Genomic DNA, 25,414 nt, shown 5'->3' with positions numbered 1-25,414 from the left:
AGAGCGGCCGCGACTGTTCCCCCACCTGCCTTCTGGGTTGAAGGTAAAGACGCGGAGCTGGAAGGAGCGCGGGCGAGGGAGAAAGGCGGGGAGGTAGGATCCCAGAGGGAGGCGCGGGGCAGCGAGGCAGGGTGGGAGGCGAGGAGGAAGGAGCGGTCGGGGTGCGGGCGGGGGTGTGCAGGGGGGTGGAGAAAGCCGCTGGTGCAAATGTGGGGCCGGACCAGGCAGTGCCCGGCTTTTAACCTGGGCAGTGGAGGCGGGGAAAAGAGCTAGAGGAAAGGGGAGGTGTGTGAGACAGGGGTTGTGGGGGGATTCGAGCAAGTGACATCACAGCAGGTCAAAGAAAAAGGGGCAAGCGGCAGGCACCGAGAGAGTGGGGCGTTTAGCATTAGGAGCTCCAGCGTAGCCTGCCCCGGCAGGGACCCCGGCGTCCCCAGAGACCATGCAGAGGTCGCCTCTGGAAAAGGCCAGCGTCATCTCCAAACTTTTTTTCAGGTGAGAGGGTGTCCATCTGAGCTTTGGAAGGACACGTGCCCAAGAAAGAGGAGGGCCTGTGTGTGAACTGGGTTTTGGGGAAAGAGGAATAGTTCTTAAAAAGATGCGCTAGCATTCATTGTTATGGAAGTGAACATGGATTTTGTGGAATAAAATCGAAAACATTAAGAAGGGATGAAAGAATAAACTGAAGCCAATTAATTGTTTGAATAGAAAGCTTTAACTTAACATTGAAGTCTTAACCACAACTGAAAGTCATGCTCTCAAGACCCAAATGTGCTATTGTGCAATTGTTTTCTTAGATTTTTCTAAGAAATGTATGAATTATAAACTTGTTAATAAAAATGCTTAAGGTTAGTCCTTTGTTTTCTCCCCTTCATGCCTTGGAAACTTAGACATCTTCTTGGCATACATACTGCCAATGCCATGCCTGCGTGTAGTAGGTGCTCAGAAAACATTTGTTGAGTTTTGAACTTTTGAACTTTTTTAGGGGAGAGAGGTGAAGTGGGTACTATGTGCTTAAATTAAGTTTTATTGTTACGGTACTAAGTCTAACAAGTATTTGCTGTAATTCCATGATTCTTTCTTTTAAGAATGAAAGCAAATTCCTTGCAATACCTATCTTTAAAAAACAAAACAAAAACAAAGCCAGTTCCACAAGCTGTAAATTTTAAAAGGGGCCTCAGAATTACCAAGGACATGTGCAGCCATGGGACGAGATACTGAAGTTGCCTCCAACTGACATTGAATATATTGTACTTACGCTGTTTTGCATGTGATGAGCCATAAAAGCTTGCACACTTCATCTAATGAGAGTTTTAAAACTAGAGTCTAAGTTCAGAATCTTAGGCAAAGTGTAATTAAATGCAGCATTTCATATTTGAAGTGTTCTTTGGATACTCTCTCTGCTTTGTCCCTGTTATACTTGTATGAATGAATAGGTACAGTTCTCTCATGGGCTGTTACTTGACTCATAATTATCCAATGAATCAACATACTTAGGTATCAGAAAAGCCAAATATCTTATAAATACGCTCGTGTGTGTGTGTGTGTGTGTGTGTGTGTGTGTGTGTGTGTGTGTGAAGGCACTGAGCTTTCAGGTCTTTCTATGTTTTGTTGTTCCCTGCATGTGCAGTGAGCCTGGAACTCAGGTACTAAGGAGAGACCATTGCTCACTGAGGGAGAGCTCCTCCCTGTGGATGGCAGAGAAGGACTTTACTCTTTGGAATTACCTCTTGTTGATGTTTTCAGCACCTTTTGTTACTCCACCTATAAAACTTGGATGATCTGTTGATGTATTTTCCTTCTACTTACAAAATCAGAATGCTTGTTGGCATTCATTGTAGACTTTTTTGTAGAGTACTTTGAGGAACCTAAATGTTCCTCAAACAATCAATCTGAAAATGCAGTCTTTAGACAAATGAATATCCATGGCTACTTCTCAGTACTGAGGAACTTTAACTTAGCTCATTGTTTATTTAAATGAAATCATTGTTGATTTATCAGGTTTTTCCCCCAACAGATCACATTATAACTTTTAGTGTAGTTTAAAAATGCTCTCAGGTTGATTTAGATATTTAAAAAAATGTACCATAATGGCTACTAAGTTTGTTAAGAGCATACTTATTCCTGTTCTCCAAACTATTTCGTAATAAATTGCTGTAAGAATAGGTGTATTTTAAAAAGTTAAGTTCCTACTATTTATAGGAACTGACAGTCACCTAAAGTACCAGTAATTATAAACTTCCTTCTGGGTTGTAATTCTGAAAGGGTATGAAATTTATTTGGTGCTTTAGTGGTCAATGGTGTTATGCTTTGGATTCACATTGTTTTGATTCAAATCCCGGATCTGCTACTTAGTGGCTGTGTGACCTGAGGCAAGTCCCTTAACGTCTCTGTTTGTGTGACTTGACCTTTAAAACTTGGAGACTAGTAGGACCTGTGTCATAGGGGTTAATCTGTTGAGAAAATATGCCTGTGAAGTGTTTAGCCCATAAATGTTAGCTGCTGCTATTATATCATCATCATCATCATCACCATCACCATCAATTATCATATTTTGTACATTCTTTACAATACCATGCGCCTTGTTTATGTCGTGTACTCAATTCATCTTTGTTGAATATAATTTTATGACTATTAGTCTGTATATTCAATGAATGGGCCTGGATGAGAATGTAACTTAGGTAAAATCTCCTCTAACATGGCCTTTCCACATATACAAGAAAGAAGTCACATACCTATACCATGTTGTTAAGTGACTTAGAATTTGACTTTCTGAATATGGTCCCTTCAGTTTCGGAGTCATAAAAGAGTATAGCTGTTATGATCTGGGTTATAGGTTATATTAAATATCTCTTTCATTGTTAAGGTTTTGTTGTTGGAAAAGCTAATAAAATTTTGGGGAAATTTAAGTATTTTATTAATTTTACATAAGTTTCATGTCAAGCACAAAATTTGAAGGATGTCGCAAGTGTCACAATGCTAATATATACATTTATAAACATAATCTAAAAGAGAATTTCACACAAAAATTCCGGCGGTTTATGAATATCATAGAAAACAAGTACATTATCTTAAACCTTTTATAAAATGGGAAGATATTTTTAACTAGAGGTGATATATTTGCATAGAATTTATGATTCATATACCAATGGGATTGATTTACAAATATTTACCTGCAGAGATTGGTTTTCATTGTGGAGCAATTTTCCAAATTTGCATTTTCTGATAACACTTAAGGTAGTTATTCAGCTTGTTCTCAGTCTCTTCTCTCATGTCCTGAATTTCCCATATTCTGTTTAGTTGTCAGGTTGTGTATCAAACCATGTGTCAGTTGACATAGCTTGAATTTTCGTCATGGTATCCCTACCAAAAGTCTAGATCTATATTTGAGGAATTGTTAGAGCCCCACAAAATCCAAGTATACAATGCCACAGATTTCGTACAAGACTGGATATAGGGCCCCCGAAAAACTCCACAGATAAGTCTCAAGTAAGATCAAAGAGTAAATGATGTTAGGCCCTAAGGTGGAAATTCAGCTAAGAAGAGCATATTGTAAATCTCAGGTTAATAAGGTAGTTTAGTATACCTTTGTAAAGTATTAGACACAAAGTAATGAGAGATTTTTAAACAAATATGCTAGACTTTATACATCAGAATGGGTGTGGTAGGCCAAAATAGCTACCAATGAAAACCAAACTCTTATTCTAAATATTCTGCTTTTGATCAAAGTACTTTTGTATTCTTGTTATGGATTACCTTCAAAAACAGTATATACATTCCTTCTCATTAATTTCTAGCCATTATTTTATAATAGCTTGCTTTAGATTAAAAGTCATATAACCCATGACTGGTCACTTGGACTTGCTTGTAAATGACATTTGACTGTATCTCAAAATTAAATGCACCCTGAAAGTATAAAGATTTTTTTATCATAATTGCTTTGTTAACAGCCAAATGCTACTTAAGTTTAGGTATTACCATTCAAAAAAATGTACTGCAACTTTTAAAGACATTTCCTAATTAAGAGAAACATTAAATGCTTTGAGCCACAGGAACATAATTGTAATAAGTATATAATGAAATACCCATAAAGATGACAATTTTGAAAAGGACTACACTTACTTGGTTATATAAATTATGCTAAATTCATCGCAGTGATTTATATTTGCATTTCATTTACATGTTTGCAAGGCATGAGGAAATCTAAAATTATGACAGTCATAAACATTTTTCCCTGTTTGTTGAGGGTATTCATAGAAATGTCACCAAGGTAGACCAGTTGGCCAATCAAATAAAGGTCTAGTCCTGTTCTAACCAATACACAGAATTGTCTCTCAGACAAGGCTTAGACTATCCTAATCAAAAGAAATAGATGCATAAAACAAAAGGCCACTATGAGATGCACAGTTCTTAGTGAGATGTACAGCTGCCAAGGCTGCCCGAATACCATGAGTCTATTTAGTCAACGAGAAAATACCATGAGGGCAGCTTAGGGTTTCTGTGCACTCTCTTGGCTTTGTCTTCTGTACGAATTGGAGGAGACCACCTTTGGGACAAGGGCCCTTCTATCTTGGACAGTGTTTCCTAAACACTGATAAATGTTCAGGAAATTAGGGAACTGGTATTGCCTCCCTATCCCAGTTCCTTAATCTTCCTTTCTATCCATCCGCCTTTTGCTGGTCATGTTTTGCTACGATACAGTGCAGATTTTTCAACTTCAGATATGTCAATTTTGATTGATTTAACTCTAACAGTTCTACTTGTAAAAGTACGTCCTTTGTATGATAAGACTAAAATTGTAATTGTATACATATGTTTTGAAATATAAAATATGTATGTATATAATTTTCTTTTAGTGAATTACGCTAGTTAAAAAAGTGCCTCTTTGATTTTGAAGTGTATTCCAATAGCTTTTATAATCTGGTTCAATTATTAGTTGACTCTCTAAGAGTATTCCTATATACTTATAACAAAGAGCATATGGCATAGCTATAAAATTAAATTTCTTGCTAAAGAGAGAAGCGAAGTCTATTTTTCTTAATTGCTTCGTCAATATTTTATGTTTGATGTGGCAATCAAAATATCCCTCAGAGCCAATTGATACGCTAGGGAAATCATGGTTTTCCAGTTTTCCATTTTTGTGTAGGGAGAAGGTAGGACTTGGTGTGATAATATTCAAAGCATAAATGTTGGAAGTTGTTTAAAAGGCCCTTAAATGGCACCATTCTAAAATGTATTATTATTGTTAGTGTCATTTCACAGGAACCTGTAATTTCAGTGTGATAGAGCTACAGGGTAAGTATAGGATTGCAAAACCACCAGGGAAGGGTGTTAGCCACTTAGCATGTTGCTGAATGTTGTTTGTCAAAATTTAAAAACACCTCTGACTCAGCAGCAATTTTGATTCCCCTGTTTCCTGACACATCTGTGGAGGGCACTTCCCTGGCACCATTTCCTGTAATGCAATGATGGGAAAAGAGATTAGGACAGAGATCTGGTTGTCTGGGTACCCTGCCTGAAGGTGAAGTTATTATCACAGAGCAAAACATCACTCTGCCACGTGCTTCCTCTCCTCAGCACCTAAGAATTTACCTTGTGGTTGTTTGAGAGTGAAATTAGCCTTACAAAGTGGCTTTACTATGGAGCTTTGTGTCAGCAAAGAGCTGAGGCTTCTTTTAGCAAGAAACCTGTCAAAATTCAATTAGCTTGCTTGATGTAGAGAGTGTGTATATTCTTACAGAGCTCTGCAAGATTTATTTTCACAGCTGTATCCAGGTTGCCAGGCTTGTCGTGTTAGATTCGCTGTGTAGCTCCATTGGTCAGTTACTGTCTGTGAACATCGGTGACTGTTCAAACTGTAAAGCCGCGGGTATCAGGGCCTTCTGTGACTTGTTTAGTATTCCAACCATGTCAAGACCACCGCAGATAATGGTTTAATGTACACTTCTTTGTGGTGATGGTAATTCCATGGTGCTCACCCTTAGAGGTTATCATATAGATTGATGATATTCACAGTCTTGTAATGCAGCGTCTTTCTGCTTTAAAGGACTCACAGAAAGCGGGACTGTGGACAGATTTTAAATACTTAGAGCAACTATTCCGTCAGTTTTTTTTTTTTCTGTCCCTTTGTAGGTAGGCCTTCCCCGTCGGAGGAAAGCCTGCTTACCAATTCCTTGCTCATGGAGTGAAGACACGGTTTGAAGATTTCTGCTAAGCCCTTATTGTTAGGATCCTCAGCCCTGAAACTGGGTTTCACTCTGATGTAATCAGGGAATTCTCCCAGACGCTGCTTCGAGGAGCTGAGTCAGAACAGTACTTCCTTTGTAGGTCATGATTCAGGGCAGCTTGGAGGATGCCCAAATTCATTTATTTACCACCTTCTGTATTCCATGCGAGGCATTAAGAAGGTTGAAGTGGGCAGGAAAAAAATTGGTGCTGCCTTCATGGAATGCATTCTCTGAAACCGAGAGTCTCACGGGCCTATAGGAACACTGCACGGGGAATCTCATCCAGTTTAAGGCTGGTTAAGTAAGGCTCGCTGGAGAAATGACTGCAGTAGACACCGAAAGGAGATTATCCAGACAAAGAAGGTGGGGATGGGTGAGGAAAAATTTAAAGTCAGGACCAGCCCACTGTGTGAGGACTGGCAGTAATCGTGAGCTCGGCACCAGTAAAGATTTCACAGATGTTTTATGTGACTAGAACGTAAGATGTGTGACCGAGATTTAGGGGAGATCGGTCTGAAACTCTAGCAAGGGCCAGGTCATAAGGGGTTTCATGAGCTTTGTTTGGGCTTTATCATATTGGAAGTGAAAAGCCATGGATTTCCAGCAAGGGAGTGACCGGACCAGTTCGAAGTTGTTGCAGTTTTGCAAAAGAAATGGTGAAATGAATGAAAGAATGGCAGTGGGGAGAGAAACAAAGATGGATTTGAAAGACATTGAGGAGGTAAAATCGATAGGTTTTGCAATTAATTAGATATGGAAGGTGAAGGACAGAGAGGAATCAAGGACAATGTCTACTTTTGCTTGCTTGGCACCAGGGTGGATGTGGTGAAGCTTTCCGAGTGACGATATCATTTGGAGAAGGCTTGCAGTGGGGGTAAAAGTCTATGCAGACCCTCTGCTCCTCTTTAAAATAAAAAAGGAAATCATACGTGTGGCTCAAAGGCACATAATATGGTTATTTGAAAAAATATATGAAAGCAATCTAGAGCTTAGGCTTAGGTAAGAGATATTAAAATGTGAGGTGACAGTCACAATTTTAAGAACTTCCCTCATACTGTTCAGTCAAGTCCAGGGTGCATCTAGGGAAGAATTTAAAGTGTGTACTGGTTTGGCTTAATTGTGATACAGAGTCACCTGAGACTGTTTCCGGAACAAGCAGCTGTGTTTAGGAATAGCACTGGTTAACTTCTCCTTAGAAATTCTACTTAGAACCCTCTTTCTACCCTCTCCTCCAAACCCACCAACGGATTTCTGAAGTGACCCCCCCACTATGACTTCGCTCCTTTAAACTGTGGTTTTTGTGCAGCTGATTTCTAGGGTTATAGATGTTCAGGAAGTAGGTATGGGGCTTCAGATTTTGTCTGCAGTGACGGAGTAAATAAGAGCACACCTACTATTGTGAAATAATTTTTTGTGTGTTGAAAAAAGATTATGTATATTGTCTTCTGTGAACACCAAGTCGATTAAAGACATAAAACTTTCATTCTATAGCACTGCCTACAGAGGTGCAGCCCCTTCTACCCAACTTCACACCCACCCCCGAATGCTTCGTGAAGTTCTTAACTTCAGAAAGGGGTCCAAGAATTTCATCTGTTACCAGTCAGACCAGGATGTGAAATTAAGCTTAATAGGCAGAACCCTAGCGGTGCTGACAGCTGTATTTGGAGGAGATTCTAGGCCCAGACCTTAGACCCCAGTGTTGGTTATGAGCAACAAGAAAATGAAGTCCCTGCTGGCTGGGATTAATGACCCCAGCTCTAGAGGGAGCAAACTGGGGAAACTATATAGGAAGCACTGTTTGCACATTTTATTTATTTTAAACATCTGTATGAACTCTGGAAAGCAAAGCAACAACAACAAAGCTTTAATTTTTCAACCAAAATCCCCTTTTTCAACCCTAAGACTTTAGATCAGGAGTTAGTAAACTGTTTCTGTAAAGGGTTAGATAGTAAATATTTTCAATGTTATAGGCCACCTGGTCTCTCCATGTGGGAAAGGAGCCATAGAAGATATGCAAACAAATGGGCATGGTTTTGTTCCAATAAAACTTATTTATGGGCACGAAAATATGAATTTCATATAATTTTCACATATCACAAAATATGCTCTTTAATAAAATTGTATTGTGATAAGCGTCAAAATACACGGCTATAAAATTCTTAGTTTAAAATAAATATCTAGAAAAACTTTTCAAGGCTCATATATAATTAACTTTATTGTGTTCAGTGACTGAGTAATTTTTAAAGGAAGCGAAACACAGACATGCACATGGATTTTTCAGAAGATGAAGAAAATACTGTAGTAGCTTAACAGCTATTAAATTTCTCACAATATTTTTTGACTTATCGGAATCTATTGACCATTTCTCCTTGACTGGTTTTTTGCATGTGAATTTTTTCATGCATCTTTCAAGGCAAATGCTCTAGCTTATCCATTTTTTGGTATCCACCACCTGTCAGAGTGCCTGGTGCACAGTAGGGCCTTAAAACATACATGTTGAATTGAATAAAACTTTACTAATTCATTTTGTGAGTATGCTTCTAAAATTTAATTTTTCATGGAAATGTAAAATTTTACTTTAAAATATGGAATTTAAAAATCTTTCCATTTGCTATCCTAAAAATAAAATGCCTAATTTTGAATAAATATATTAGTTGATATACCATGTGTTCTAAAGTATAACATAAAATAGGAAAATCTGTTTTTTTTTTTTTTTGCTTTCTTGTGTAGTTCTTGGGAATTTCTAGGAAAATTTCAGCTTATTTTTCTTGAGATCAATGATAACCAACTTTTCTATAGACAGCCTTTCCCCCCTGAAATATTTTTCCATTCAAACTTCATATAAATATTCAGGTTACCTGATAATTTAACTTTAAGCCAGATTATTAAAATGTTATTTCCAAAATTTCTTCCTAAATATAGGTACCACAATTTAATGTTTTTAAAAAAGGAATTTTTAATTTGTTTTTATTCTGGACCTCAGCATACATTTTTTCAATCAAGTAATAAGTAGGCTGACCAACTACTTATTACCAAAAGAACTTCTACTTTTCAACTCAAAGTCAGGGTTGGCTTCTAAAAATTCGCATTAGCCTGTTTTCTACCCCCTTTCACCTGGTACCTAATAGGGTTAATCTAGTTTATCTGTAAATGTCAATGTGTAGCTTGTATATATACACTATGAACAGAAGTGCACAAAGCAAATAAATGTCCCATAGATTAATGTGATTGTGGAACTTACTTGGACCAAATCCTTAATACAGTCAACATTAGGTATTTACATAAATCAATTAATTCAGAGACTACAACTCATAACTACAGTGAAATTCAAAAAATTTTATTCATTGTATTGAGAGATTATAAATCTGATGAAATTAAACCTCAGAGGTAGCCATCCCAGTAATATCAGGCTAAGTTTTTATGCAGTAAAATTTTATTAGCTAGAAAGACAACCACTATAAAATGAGTTCATTAATGTAAAAGTAATAACATTGAAACAGAAATGTGATTTTTATTCATTTACTCATGCATGCATTTATTTAGTGTAAATATTGAGTCCCTGATATGTTCTAGGGATATAGCAGTTTGAAGACTTAGAACACATATGAAAACTTATTATACATTCTAATTATTCTTCTTTAATGGAATTTTCATGTTAATATTTTTAATGGTACAATTTTTGTCTTTAGAGAGCAAATCTAGAGTGTTTTTCCCTCTTACTTCATTTAATAAAGGGGACCTAAATTTTTTATTGACTTCATGGGGGTGAAAAAAGAATTTTCCTCTCACCCTTAGACATTCTTCTGTTCTCACCAATGATCAAATTAACATGAGCCAGATTAATAGGAGAAAATAACCAAAATTAATACATGTGAACATATGGGGGTTCTGTAACAATGTGAGACCCTAGGACATATTGGGTAATTGAAGCTGATATGCCATCTTGAGCTAAGGAGAAGGGGGCTGTTGTGGTTTGGGGCTTCAAAGGGCAGGGGGGCAATTCACGTGGAGATACAAAAGCAAATGTTTGGTAAACAAATGTGTGCTGGGCCATCTTTAAAAATGGTACACAGAGGGGTCTTAGATCAAATGGACCTTGCTAGGTTTCTCCCTATCACACACCAGCTTATACTAAAATATAGTTATCTATGATGATAGCTCCCTTCCTGGAGCAGATGCTGTCTCTAAATTCTTTTTATATGTATTGTTATTATTATTATTATTATTTTATTTTTATTGGGGAATATTGGGGAGCAGTGTGTTTTTCCAGGACCCATCAGCTCCAAGTCAAGTTGTTGTTTTCAATTTAGTTGTGGAGGGCACAGCTCACTAGCCCATGTGGGAATCAAACCAGTGACCTTGGTGTTATGAACACTGCGCTCTAACCAACTGAGCCAACCAGCCACCCCGTATCTAAATTCTTTTAGGCAGTAAAGGGGAAAGTCAAAAGTTTTTCCTGAGACTTTTGTTTTTTAAAATTAACAAGCTTAATCAATACACCATAGAGGCATATTTTGGGGTGGCAAACTCTGCTTCCCCTCAGTTTACAAAATCAAGTGAGTAAGTCATCTCACATAATAAAATAAACTTTTCCAAAGTCAACAATGTAATTCCTTGATAGCAAAAATTATTTCATGTATTTAAAAAAATACATTTAAAAATTTTTAAAAAATGTTCTATGAAATGTAAGCAAGATCATTACATTTAGAAATGTATATTGGATTCAATCCTGGAATGCAGTCTTTGGATCCATTGAGATGTCAACGTGGTAACTTGACAGCTTTTTCGAAATCATCCAGTGTTTTGCTGACTCAATTGTTTTGCTACTGCCAAGGGTAGAGACACAATTCTTAAACGTTTCCTGAGTCACACTCTGTCACTCCAGCCACTCTTACTGCAGAGCAGAGTCAGATTCTGGGAGACATGTGAAGTTATTATTAAAAAACAATGAGCCAACAAATCTGCTGTTAATGAAAATTTGATCAAAGTTTAGTGATTCTGTTGAAAGAGAAATCTAACTATTCTTTAGATAAATACTGATACTCTTGCAATTAGGAGCTCTTACTTCATAATTAGCAATATTCTAAGCTTTAGAGATGTGTGTCTCAACTTGTGGTCTGCCAACCACCTGCTCTACAAAAATATTAGAATACAGGTGTCTGAATTAAAATAACTTAATTTACTAATTAAATTATTTTATTATATATATCTTAATTTAATAATAATTATATATCACATTAAATACGCAGTTTCCTAGGTCCCACTGCATACCTACTAAATCAGAATCTCTGGGAGAGGGCAACCACAATCTTGTTTTTTTTCTGTTTTCCTTTCCATTTCAGGTGATTTCTTTTTGCCTATTAAAATCTGATAATCATTAGGTCAGTCGTAAAAAAAATGGGTTTCAGTGGCCCAACTAGTGTGTCTCATCCTCAATAACAATTTAGAAAATGACAGATTTGAGAACAAAAAACAGGATTCTACCACGTACTCATAAATGTGGGATATGGAGGTGATTTCATCCTCTCCCAGCTCCCTTATCTGTTTTCTCCTAACAGCCTTCTTTTAACCTTAGGGTCCAAGGAAAAAAATTTTGAAAGTTCACATTTTTTCAGTAAATTAACAATAGAAACACAGGTATAGTTCAACTTACTACAGAATCCAAAATTTCCTCTTAAGTAGTTCTTGAAATCTGTAGGTTCGTCTTCCACTACCTTCTGACATTTACTAAGCACTTTCCATGTACCAGAGGTTATACATATTATCTCAGTGAATTCTTCAAAGAATTCTGGATAGATCCTACATAAAAGATATATGAGATTTAGAAAGATTAAAGAGTTTATACGAGGTCACGCAGCTAATTACCGTGAAGTTAGGATGTGAACTTAGATTAGTCTAAATCCATAACTCCATTCTTAATCAGTTCCTCACAGTATCCAAAAACCTAGAATGAAATTGGTCAATTATATAAATTCACTTCACTTTGTACATAGACTTTATTAATTTTCTTCTCTCTGAAATTTATTATTTTTGATACAAGCATTATAAATATTATTTAAATGAGATATTAGACTCAGTTCTTCTTGAAAGTGTCATAAATATCTCCTCCCATTATTAATTTGCATATGTTCCTGTGACAAGCTACTTCGTGGCTCAGGGTGGGGTACAGGGAAGTGTTGTCTCAGGTCTTTAAATGGGGTCTTTAAAATTCTAAATGTCTAGCTGAAGAGCAAAAGATGTGATCAGCCAAAAGCATGCCAGTAGCCTAATATTGTCACATGGAAGCAGCTCAGCTGCACAGAACTTGACCCGGACTGCACTTCTTATCCTGATTTGTTGTATCATGTACTAGCCTTCATCCTTCATTGTTTTCTCACACCTTCTGAGCCAGGCTTTCTGTTGAGTTTTTGCATCTACTCTTCTTATCTCACAACTTCATCCCCTCAGCTACTTTCCTGGTTCAGTCACTTCACTGCTCCTCTCACCACCACCCACCCTCCTTGGTGTCCCTTGGAGATCACTGATCCTTAGTTGTTCATCATTTGTATCATCTAGGTTTACTCTTATTCTCTTTCTTGAGGTTGAAGGAAGAGGCAGAGTCACCTGGTAGATGGTAAACTTCACAGATGACACTTGGGGTATATAAGTCTTAGATTTTCCTAGTGCAGTGGTTTTCACAATTTTCTTAAAAACTGTGCTTTTATCAGTGAATCCTAACTTCCAAATGAAATCTTTCTCGAAACTGTTATATATACAAATAAAAGTGACAATGGAAGACAAAACCCTTCTATAAACATATAGTTAGCCTCCTGCCCCAAAGTAAGGGCTGAAATGATTATATACCATGTGAGCTATTTTCTTGGTCCTACATGCTTGCGTTTTTCACAATGTTATGTTTCTAAAATTGAGATGTGTCTTATAATTGATGTTAAAAGAAACTTGTCAGCTATCAGACCCAGGAATACATTGTAACATGGGATTTAGCAATACATAGAAAGCATATATTCCTGGAAACTCAGGTGAATTATTTACATCGGTTGCACCCCTCAAGGTTGACTTTTAACTTAAATTTAGTTTCTTGCTTGAAATTTCTTGAGAAAGATTACTCTGTGATCTAGTTTTGAAAGAAACGGTTCCTATTTAGTCTGAAGTTTGTCTGGCATACCAGGCACTGTAATTAAAGTGGAAGTTGCTCAAAGACTGATGGCACTTCACTGTCTTTGGAACTTGAGTGCCCGAGCCACTGTGGAAAGCACTAAAGAGGTTCTTCATAAAATTAAAAATAGAACTACCTTATGACCCCACAGTGCCACTCCGGGGTGTTTATCTGAGGAAATACAAAACACTAATTCGAAAAGATATGTACATCTCTATGTTCACTGTAGCATTATTTACAATAGCCAAGATATGGACACAACCTACGTGCCCATCGATAGACGATTTGGTAAAGAAATTGTGGTACATTTACACAATGGAGTATTACTCTGGCGTAAAACAGAATGAAATCTTATCGTTTGTGACAACATGGATGGACCTAGGGGATATTATGCTAAGTGAAATAAGTCAACAGAGAAGACAAATACCATATGATCTCACATATGTATGGACTCTAAAGAACAAAATAAATGGAGAAACAGACTCATAGATACAGAGAACAAACTGATGGTTGCCAGAGAGGAGGGGTGTTTAGGTGCTGCGTAAAAAAGGTGAGGGGACTAAGAAATACAAATTGGTAGTTACAAGATAGTCAAGGGGATGTACAGTGCAGCATAGAGAATACAGTCAATAATATGGTAATAAGTATGTATAGTGCCAGGTGGGTACTAGACTGATTGGGGTGATTACTACATAAGTTATGTAAATCTCTAACCACTGTGCTGTGCACCTGAAATTAATATAAAATAATATTGAATGTCAACTGTAACTGAAAAAAATAAAAAAATTAAAAAAAAGAAATTATACTGCCTGTCCTACGGGTGAAGGTATTAAGAATACAGCTTGTCACTGTAACCCTACTCATACTTGTGAATAGCCAAGAGCGATTCAAAAGAATATTTTTTACCTGAATGTGAAAAAGGCTTAGAAGAAAACTTTAACTTTGATACCAAAGAAGAAATTGTATAAATATTGAAAATTTCCTTAAATCTGTATATATTTAATGTAGCATTTCTTTTTGGAAAGGCTATTATTAAGCTGATGGTGAGTCTTCTAATCAAGGTCAGCTGATTGTTGAGCAAGCATGGTACAGTATTGTAAAACCATGATAATATTACACGTGGCTTGTTTTCTGGGGATTGCACAGTTCTGTTGTGCTTGGATGAACCCTTGTGCGAGCAGGTATGCCAGAGATATGGTGGGCTGTTAACTGAGCTTGGCTCACGTGTGTCTGTAGTAACATGCTCACTTATGTAGTGCGGAAATAATCAGTGACTGATTGCAATGTATTCAAATATGTACAAAGTGATACCAGGGTAAGCTCAATGAATTAACCTGGCAGTCCAAGGTAACGTTTGGATGAATCCATTGTGCTAAAATTTTCTTATAAAACATTTGCAAATGTACGATGTTTTAAATTCCTATTTTTAAAATAGTACAACATTCTTTAAATGTAGACATTTCAAATTAGATCCTTGAAGTATCTCTGGGGAATACTAACTGTTGGAGTCCCATTTGAAAACCACTGAACTAGTTTTTCCCCCCATATTGATTGTTCTTGAGCTTTCCTTGAGTTCCTCACTTAACCCATTCAATACTCAGAAAATAATCTTAGCAATTTACTTAACCTCCTTCTCTGATATTGTGCTTATCAGCATGAGTTATCCTTATCTTAACATGGCTCAGCATCATTATGATATCTAACATTCATTGAGTGTTTAAGATGTGTTTTAGGGTTCCCCAGGGCAACAAAACCAACAGGATATATCTATATCTATATCATCTATATCTATATCTATCTGTATCCATATTTATGTATCTATATTACTATATATCATCTATACCTATATCTATTCTGTATCCGTATCTTATCTGTATCTGTTAATATGTATATACATACTGTGTTTCCCCAAAAATAAGACCTAACTAGCAAATAAGCCCTAGCATGATTTTTCAAGGATGACAGCGCATGAACATAAGCCAAAATTCATCTTTTGGAGCAAAAATTAATATAAGGGCCGGTCTTATTTTCAGAGAAACACAGTGTGTGTGTGTGTGTGTGTGTGTGTGTGTGTGTGTGTATAGAGAGAGAGAGAGAGAGCGCGCGCGAGAGAGCACCAAAAAATGTATACACATTTTAAGAAAGGAAAAAACTATTAACATTGTAATACTTGATATATACCTATAACAAAATATGAATACAAGTCACATTTGACTTGTGCAATTACAAGAGGTGCTCAAAGTGGTCCAGACACTTCTGATTACAGCAAACTATTGCTTGTGCAATGTTGACCAAAGTGTCCACTTGTATACATTTTTTGGCAACCCTGGTATGTAGGTATGTGCGTGTGTGTATGTATATGTATATATATATATATATATATGGAATTGGCTTACTGAAGTCCGAATTCTGCAGGGTGGGCTGGTAGGCTGGAGACCCAGGAGAGCTGGGGCTCCAGGTTGATTTTGAAGGAGAATTCTGCTGGAGAATTCTTGATTGCTTAGGAGGCCAGCCTTTTTGTTCTGCTCAAGCCTTCAACTGATTGGATGAGGCTCACTCATTGTGGAGGGCAATCTGCTTTACCCAGATTTCACTGATTTAAATGTAAATCTCGTCCAAAACCAACACCCTCTAAGATGACATACAAAATTAACCATCGTACTCTGTAAGCACTTTCCTTGCATTAATTAACTGCTAACAGTGCCAGACATAGAGTAGCTCTTTAATAAATGGTAAATACTGTCACCAACATAATTATTATACTTTTTCATCTTTACTTCAGGCTCTAAGAAAGTACCTGTCTTTTCTACATTTAAGCCTTATCTTCCTTGAGCTTCTCTGAACTATGGAGACCACACTCCCACAAATGCCCCAGCCATTCTACATCTCTAGCCTTTGCTTTGCCACTGGCTTTCATCTCCAACTTTCAGACTTGTCTTAAATCCTCAGAACATCACCTTTGTCCATTGTCCCTCTGTGTGCATAGTCCTAACATGGAGTTTCCCTGTTGCTTACAACCATTGTATTCGTTTGCTAGGGTTGTCCTAACAGGAACTGGATGACTGAAATAACAGGAATTTATTGGCTCGGTTTTGAAGTCCCAGACCAAGGTGTCAACAGGTCTGGTTTCTTCCAGACTATGAGAAACCATCCATGCCATGCCTGTCCTCCTGCTTCTGGTGATTTGCGGGCAGTCTTGGGTGTTCTTTGGCTTGAAGAGGCCTCAGGTTCATTTCCACCTCCATCTTCACATTCTCCCTATGCGTGTCTCTGTGTCCAAATTTCCTTTTTTTTTTTGAATAAGGACAACAGTCACATTGGGTTAGTACCTCCTCGAATGTAGTCATGTTAACTTGACAACTTCTGTAAAGATCTTATTAGCAAATAAGGTCACATTCTGAGGTCCTGGGGTGAAGATTCCAATAATATCTCTTCTTTAAGGGGAACACAATTCAACCCACAATAGTAACAATCTTCAGAAGCAGAATGAGATATGGAAACAACTTGAAACTGTGAAGCATAATGCATGTAAGAGGTTACACTAATTTCTGAAGCCTTTTAAAAGCAGTGTGTACCTCGTCTATAATGGTGCATAAATAACATGGAGACAGTGCAGAGGATGTTGAATGCCAGGACTTGGAACTGGGTGAAAATAAAAGGAACCATTTGCTCTCGGGTAGACTGAAGAATGACTTCTGATTTCCAAAGTGTTAATCATCTCCGCTAAGAGTCAAGAGAACGAAGGCCGGGCATTAGGAAGAGTGCTTTGGTAGTGAAGGGCGTTAAAAATGAAAACATTTCACTGAGAATAAAATAATCTTGGTTGGAAGTGTTAGGATGATAGGTTTTGAGTTATGACTCAGAAAAGGGACATACATGTTGTTCAAGAACGGTCCCTGAACAAGTATAGGCACCCTCACGTTTGCTTTGCTTTTACCACAGTTTTGAAAAATGTTTCGACTTTTTTTTTTTTTGGCTTTTCATACATTTGACCAGGAATAATGGCTGAGCTACACATATTTGCAATCATATCAGTGTCCTCACATGGGTTATAAACATATAACATTTGAGTAGTTAGTTAACACGTGAATTCATTCAGTTTTTGCACTGTTCCAGACACTGTACAAGACAATGGTGACATATAGATATATGTTGCACCTACATCGTCCTCAAGAAGTTAGTCTTAGAGGGGAATAAACTAGCAAACAAAGTGTAATGTGATAACACTAATTTAACAATTTAAAAAATAATTGAGTGACAGTTCTGTGCTATGCTCTGTGGTAGGTGCAAGACATACAGCAGTAAAAAAAAATCTCTAAGGAGCTTAGAGTGTGGTGTGTTTGGAGTCAAGGGGGATTGACGGGTAAGTAAATAGGCAATTTGTAGTAACAGTTCAGGTGGAAGAAATACAGGAGAGAATGGAGCCTGTGGGAGGATAATTAAACCTAGATTGTAGAAAGACACATGCATAATTTATATGATACTATTTCAATGCATTTGAGTTTCTTGGAAATAGAGGTCAGGTTTTATTTTAAGGAAGCTATTAATTAATTTTTCTTCATTTTCTTCATTGACCTGCGCTTAGTTGGTATTGGTACAAAACCGAAAAATGTGGTACCAAATCATGGAATAGGAGAATTCTATTGGAATTCAGAATTAAGAACCACCTTATTATCAATGGTTTCATCCAGTGAGAGTTCCTGCAGAGTTCTAAAGGAAGGGAATCTGGCTGGGAGTTTCCTTTAAAGTTCATTTTCCTCAAGTGCGAGAGATCATGACATTTTGAAGTCACAATAATTCTTAAATGCCTGTAAAACGGATTTTCACCAAAGGATCATGATTTAAGTTATGATTCCTGTTTTTAATGACCTGATTGCATAGGTGACCATTTTGAACTCCTAAGTTGCTATCAGGATCAGATAATGATTCAATCATTATTGTGTTTTTTGCTGTTGGGGGGAAAGCAACTTAGGGTACTTTGTGGACTTTTATTTACCTATATGTTGCTTATGTAAAAAACAGATGTAGAGATTAAGTGAAGATGAAGAGGATTTACAGTAAGGCTCTTGCAGCAGAGTCTTTTCCTTGGTCAGCCTTGAACCAATGGCTGTCTCCATGCCCTATCTCTGTCATACTCCTTTTTTCTGGGATTCCTGGTGCGGGTGACTGAGGATTAGGCCACAGCTAGGAAAAGGAAACTAGCATTAGCATTGCTCCACAACCTCAGGAACAGGATTTCAAACTTAAACAATGTGTCTACGTGCACTTCCCCTTGCCAAAGGCGGAAGAAATAAAGAGGATACTAAATCTACCTTTTAATGCTATAATTTGTGATTCGTTTTTTAGAGGATGAAATACGAACAATGGAGAGAATGTTGAGATGGCTGAGAAAAATTCTGGATTTTACGGATCATTTATCTGGTTAGATGATTCCAAGCAGAACCCTAGAAATGTACTTTATCACGACTGAATTTTTAAAAAAAATCATCAACTTTGTCTGCCTGATGCAGTATGTCATTGTTATCCTTAGAGTATTGGTTCTTTATCATCTCCACCTTCAAACATTTCCAAGATCTCCTCCAACCTCCATTATCATTCCATCTATCAAGCGAAATAAACAAATAAACATCCTCAAATCAACAATGTTGGGTGGGATTATACTGCATTTCTTTTTTTTTAACTTTGGGAAAAGTTGTCTCAGAGCATCAGTGGAAAATCAGATGTTGGGATTTAATAAGGAGTGAGACGTTTTGTACACGAAGTGAGGGATCATAACGCGATTTGGATGTAGAAGGTCATGAGAATTGGGCATGTGCTTTGTCTGTGGCGGCTTGTACCAAACAGATTCCTGACTCCACAACGCAGAGCTCCTTGGAGGGTTTCTGTCCCCACGAAAGCAGTGTCATGTCCACATTGTAAGGAACATTTTTCACTGCTAGGAAAATCAGGTCGCTTTGATTCCAGATACTGAGTTAATTCTGGAATGGAAACCATGGCTCGGAAAAGATGTGGCTATTTCATTGCCAAAGGATAGGGAAGCCCATGGAGAGTGTTTCCGTTGGGTCCCAGTGATGGTGCCTGAACAAACCAGGTGAACAGAGAGCTGCAATAGGGGATTCAGAATTCTGGAAAAAGAGGGAATACCAAATAAATGGGATCGTTATAAAACAAATCCCAGCAAAGTTAAATAAATATATCATCGGAGATATCCTCATAATTCTCATACTTTGGGTGAAGTATGTTTTGTTCCTACCTTAGAGAGAGGAGGAGGCAGAACGTGTTCTCATTCTTTCCCTCTCAGCTGCCACTGGGCGGGCTTGAAACTGCCTCTCTGATCTGCTCACTAGTGTGTGATTGTCTAAAATAACAGTAATAGTGGTGAGGCTCTGACAGTCACACAAGTTTCTCTCTGTATACTTTTGCAAATGCCAGCCAGTAATCTAGTGGCCTTTCCACCGTAAAATCTTAAAGCCAATCCATTTCCCCTCTTCCTTATTTTCTTGGTTTCAAATATATTTCTTATTGCCAATGGAAATAAAACTCAGAAATTAGAGAGCAATGGTATTACTTGTTTTCCTTGGTTTGTAAACTGCTCCTAAAAGTTAACTCATACAGGATACAACAATTTTATAGGGCAGTTATTCATCCTATCTTTCTAGTCAGTTGTTCCAGCTACAATCAATTATGTGGTTTCTATTAGTGGCCTCATGCCCAGATGGAATAAAAATCAAACTAAAACCATGGAACAACACGCTAAGGCTGCTTTTCTGAAGTACCTGGGCATGGACTAGAAATCACCGTGCTTTGTTTCTTCTCTGGTATCTGTCAAGATGGGTGGGATTTTTTGTATAATTGCTTCTTGTGTCTAAACTGCTCGAGTTCCTGAAATCCAAGTCACGTGAGTGAATTGGGTATAGCTGTTAGAAGTGGCCTTTCCGTGCCAATGGTATCCATGCCTCAGTTTCTTCACAGTACTGTCCTCGTTGCCACTTTTTCTGTACTCATAGGAGAGTACACACAAGTAGAGTACACAATTGGGTGTGTTGCTTCTGGGGGGGGCAGGAAATAAACAATTGGCACTGCTTCTGTTGCATGTCATCTGTCCTTAGGTTTCTCTCCCGGGCTATGCAATCTTCATCAGTTGCAGCAGGTACCTAAGTGCTAACATATCTGAAAAGGCTTAGAGTGGCAAAGTCAACATAATAAGAATTTGCAGTTCACGTGTTCTAAGAGTGAAAAATCAATGTTTGGGAAAACTTTCCAAAATTGACACTGACAACTGATTTATGTATGTTGTTTTACTTAATACCAGCCTTATTGAGATAGAATTCATGTACCAAACAATTCACCCATTGAAAGTGTACAATTCAGTGGTTTTTAATATAGCCGCAGAGATGTTTAACTATCACTACAATCAATTTTATAGCACTTTTGTCATTCAAAAAAGAAACTCCATACTCATAAGCAATCATTCCCCATTTCCTCCTCCTCCCCCATCCTAGCAACTACTAATCTACTTTTTGTCTCTATAGATTTGCCTATTCTGACATTTCATATAAAATGGAACAATGTGGTCTTTTGTGACTGGCATCTTTCACTGAGCATAATGTTTTCAAGATTCATCCATGTTCTAGCATGACTATATACATCATTTTTTAAAATTTCTGAATACTATTCTATTTGTAGGAATATACATTTATCCATTCAACTTTTGATAGATATTTGGGTTGTTTCAACTTTTTGCCTATTATAAAAATGCTGCTATGAACATTTGTGTACAAGTTTTTGTATGGGAATTCATTTTCATTTCTCTTGGGCACGTACCAAGGAGTGGAATTGCAGGGTTATATGATAACTTTATATTTAGTGTTTTGAAAAAGTTTCAGATTGTTTTTCAAAGTGGCTGCATCATTTTATATTCCCACCAGCAGGGTAAGAGGTTTCCAATTTCTCCACATCTTTGTTAACACTTATTATTACCTGTGTTTTTTATTAAAACCATCCTAGTGAAGTTGTATCTCATTGTGGTTTTTATTATTAAAACCATCCTAGTGAAGTTGTATCTCATTGTGGTTTTGATTTGCATTTCCCTAATTGCTAATGGTGTTGAACATCCTTTCATGTGCTTATTGGGTGTTTGTTTATCCTATTCTTTGGAGAAATGTCTATTCAGATCCTTCGCCCATTTTTAAATTGAATTATTTGTGTTTTTATTATTGAGTTATAAGAATCCTTTATATATTGTAGCTACAAATCCTTTATTAGATATATTATTTCCAGAAATTTTCTCTCATTCTTTGGGTTATTTTTCCACTTTCATTGTCTCCTTTGAAGCATAAAAAAATTTAAATTTTGATGATCCCAAATTACCTGTTTTTTTTCCTATTGTTGCTTGTGCTTTTGTTGTTATATTTGTGTGTGCTAGTTTTTTTAATTAGTTCTAGAATGACAAATACGATGTAAGTGTAGGCTGTGGCATCAAGTCTGGGTTTTTAATTCTAAATGCCCTGGACAACTTATCGAAGCTCCCTCAGCTTCAATTACTCATCTGTAACACAGAGATATTAATACTTGTAGAACTTATTTCTTGAATTGTTGTGGAGATCAGATGAAATAATGTATGTGAAACCCTTAGAATTTTGTAGGCCTGTGGTAATACTCTACTGTTAGCTATTATTGTAGTTATAATCCCAATAATAACAGACTCTAGTGCTCTGAAAGTTAAACCAAAGCCAAGTAGTTTATATGAAGACACATATAGTGACGTACAGTTGTAATGTTTTATAGACAACATTGAATTTGGCCCCCATAAAAATGAAGTGTAGTCATGGTCGTTATTATTTCGAACAGGAGCTGCTGCTGAGAGAGCTGATGAAGAGCCTTTTTCAAGGTCACACAGTTGAGAAATGATAGAGACAAGGTTAAAACAAGGGGTTGTCTTTTCTTCTTAAAATCACGACGTAGTTCATTTTTTTTTTTCAATAACAGATTTGTAGTAGGAGTCAGTTGACTGGGACTTTGTGATCTTCACGATGAAGTATTACCTCAGACAACCATATCAAGAAGGAAAAAACAGTGATATTATGGAAAATTATTATTGGTAGTGAATATTATATGAGAATCATGGAGTTAGAACATATTTGACCAGAAAGTTTATGTTCATAGATAGCAATAGAAGGTATGTATATCTTAAAAAGAACTTCTTCCTGACTTCCAAAGTTATGCACGCTAATTGTTAAACATTAAAGAATATAGATAAAAAGAAAATATTTTTCAAGACTTTTTTAATATTACGTTCCTAATATGTTTATATTTCAAAATATCTCATAAGATGGGTAGCTAGATTTTCTATTTAATGTTTGAAATCATTAGGCATGATGTTAAATTAATTTATATTAGGATGCCTATGTGATTTTAGATTCTGTCCTTCCAGAAGATTTTTTAAAATTAGCTTGTGGTCTTTTCTTGAGCACCAAATAATGATTTTTCCAGAGCTTCTGAAATCCACTGACTACATTTTCTTTACTGTTTACTTATCTAGAAAAAGAAAAAGAACTTCTACAATTCTCTTGGTAAAACTAGAGCCTCATGAAAAACTAACTCTCACACATAAAAATGACTGATCTTTAGCAAGCATGTACTTCCTAAAGGAGATTGAGCTGACTGAAGTGGTTATTGCTTATAAATAAATTTACCATTTTATGGATAAGCAGCAAACATTGGTTAAACACATGTGGAAAGAGAAGACAGGACTCATCAACCTGACCTTGACCCAGTGCTGCAACTTTGGGGTGCATTCTTGAAGCCTACAAGTTTTATACTGGACTTTGGGAGCTAGATACAACTCCTTTTCCAAGTTTTATTTTTACTAAAATTCATTGAGAAAAATGCATCTGACTATAAGATAACAGCAAATCTAAGTTAATGAAATAACTGTGACATTTGAATGTTACTTATCTGAGTTTTTTAAAAAAAATCCTTATAGAGATGAGATGACTTCTGGTTTCAAATCAATCCTTCCCATCATAGCCATTTGTCAAAATAACTAAAGCAGAGTGGTAGAGCTATGCTGCTGGGGTTTGAGATTTATCATCAGAATCTGTTCAAATGATTCCCTCTCTTTCCTTTGCCTGAACTTTGACATTTTCTTTAGCTAGGACTATCCAGACTTTTTTGGCTATTTTAATCTCATGGTACATTAATTGGATGATGAGAAAACCTGTAATGTATTTAAATTTGCCTACGCAAAGTCGTTTTGAGTAATTTCCACTGAGTTCCCAAGTATAAATTATTTCATGCTAAAAAAGGAAAAAGGCTATTAGTCTTTGAGTATATGAATTTGTTAGTGTTTGGGAGAAGTGTCATGCCACTAGTGGTTTGAGTTTGCTATTTTAATTTATTTGGTTAAAGTGGAAGCATGATGTTTTTAGTTAAACAAAATCATTTTGAACTAAAAAGATCTGATACCCGATCTTCATCTTAAATTCTAGCAGATGAAAATGTCAGATGCCTCTGTTGGGTTAAAAACAGCCAAATGTCAAGTGGAAAAATGAAAATAAGCTTTAGTTATGTGGCGTTAAAGGGATAGGTTTTGTGAAAATCAAGTCTTCAACAGTGGCCATAATTGGACAGTTCTTTTCGTTATAAGGAATTACAAATCATTCTATACAAAAAATTAGAAGTTTTATCCTAAGAAATGAAACTAATTAAATATAGTTATATCTGTGTGTGTGTGTTTTTAAAACCAATCAAGTGATATTATTTTTCATTAATAAAACCTACACCTTTTGTAGTTAAATGAACAGTGTATCTGGGGTACTAAACTATTATTTTCAAAGGCAATTTGAAACTTATATATTATTAAAAAACTACCGTGTTTCCCCCAAAATAAGATCTAACCAGAAAATAAGCACTAGCTTGATTTTTCATATAAAATAAGCCCTACCGTGTTTCCCAAAAAATAAGACCGGTCTTATATTAATTTTTGCTCCAAAAGACATATTAGGGCTTATTTTATATTATGAACATCCTGGAAAATCAAGCTGGTGCTTATTTTCCGGTTAGGTCCTATTTTCGGGGAAACACGGTATTTACCTTAGGGATCTCTGTCTGCTTCCCCATAATTAATGATTAGCCAGTTTCTGTTAGAAATAGCCAGAACTTTGGAAACTGTTATAGTTTCTAAGTAGACCAATTTTTTAATATAAGTCCATTGTTAAGATACAGCGACTGGTATGAATGCAGAAGGACAAGATCAATTAGAGGTGAGAGGAAGAGACAGTGGGAGCCAGTGCAAGAAAGAGGAGGGAGGAACAAGGCTTATTGTTTTTGGATATTCTAGGCATACCTACTTTGCTTCATGAAGCACCTGGGTGGGTATTCATTTCTTTTTTAAAAAAATTAAATTTATTGGGGTGACAGTGGTTAGTAAAATTACATAGGTTTCAAGAGTACAATTCTATAATACATCATCTATATATCACATTGTATGCTCACCATCCAGAGTCAGTTCTCCTTCCATCACCATATATTTGATCTCCTTCACCTTCCGGTAACCACTGAACTATTGTCTGTGTCTATGAGTTTTTGTTTTTTTATTTGTTTGTCTTGTTCCTTTGTTGCTTTCAGTTTTATATCCCACATATGAGTGAAATCATGTGGTTCTCCACTTTTTCTGTCTGACTTATTTCACTTAGCATAATAATCTCAAGATCCATCCAGGTTGTTGCAAATGGCAGTATTTCATCTTTTCTTATGGCAGAGTAGTATTCCACTGTGTATTCATTTCTAATGGAAGAAATACCAAAGTAGAAATTCTTTATTATTTAAAGGGATTATTTAAAAGGACCAGTTTTAGAGTTTTATAGTAACCAATATTTCATAAAGTGTCTAAATATCAATATCTAGGAGTTTTTTTAAATTTTGTTTTTGCTCTGTATTTGTAAGACTGGCTTGAGGTGGGCATGGAAAACTCGTTGATTGGGCAGAAATTTCATTTAATTTTAGTGGTTTAACCTCACAGAATAAATTA

At 36.5% G+C, this 25,414-nt stretch overlaps 1 protein-coding gene across 1 annotated transcript in view; it reads left to right on the top strand.

The window, feature by feature from the left end:
- The first annotated feature begins 347 nt into the window (after positions 1 to 347).
- Positions 348 to 25,414, top strand: part of CFTR (CF transmembrane conductance regulator) — a 157,618-nt gene continuing 132,551 nt past the window's right edge. Inside the window, exon 1 of the mRNA XM_033099296.1 lies at positions 348 to 495. Coding sequence (XP_032955187.1) covers positions 443 to 495 — 53 coding nt within the window. The 5' untranslated portion in view covers positions 348 to 442. The remainder of the gene's footprint in view (positions 496 to 25,414) is intronic.

Source organism: Rhinolophus ferrumequinum, chromosome 26 (genome assembly GCF_004115265.2).
Source record: "Rhinolophus ferrumequinum isolate MPI-CBG mRhiFer1 chromosome 26, mRhiFer1_v1.p, whole genome shotgun sequence".
NCBI lineage: Eukaryota > Metazoa > Chordata > Mammalia > Chiroptera > Rhinolophidae > Rhinolophus > Rhinolophus ferrumequinum.
This window is presented reverse-complemented; position numbering and strand designations above follow the sequence as displayed.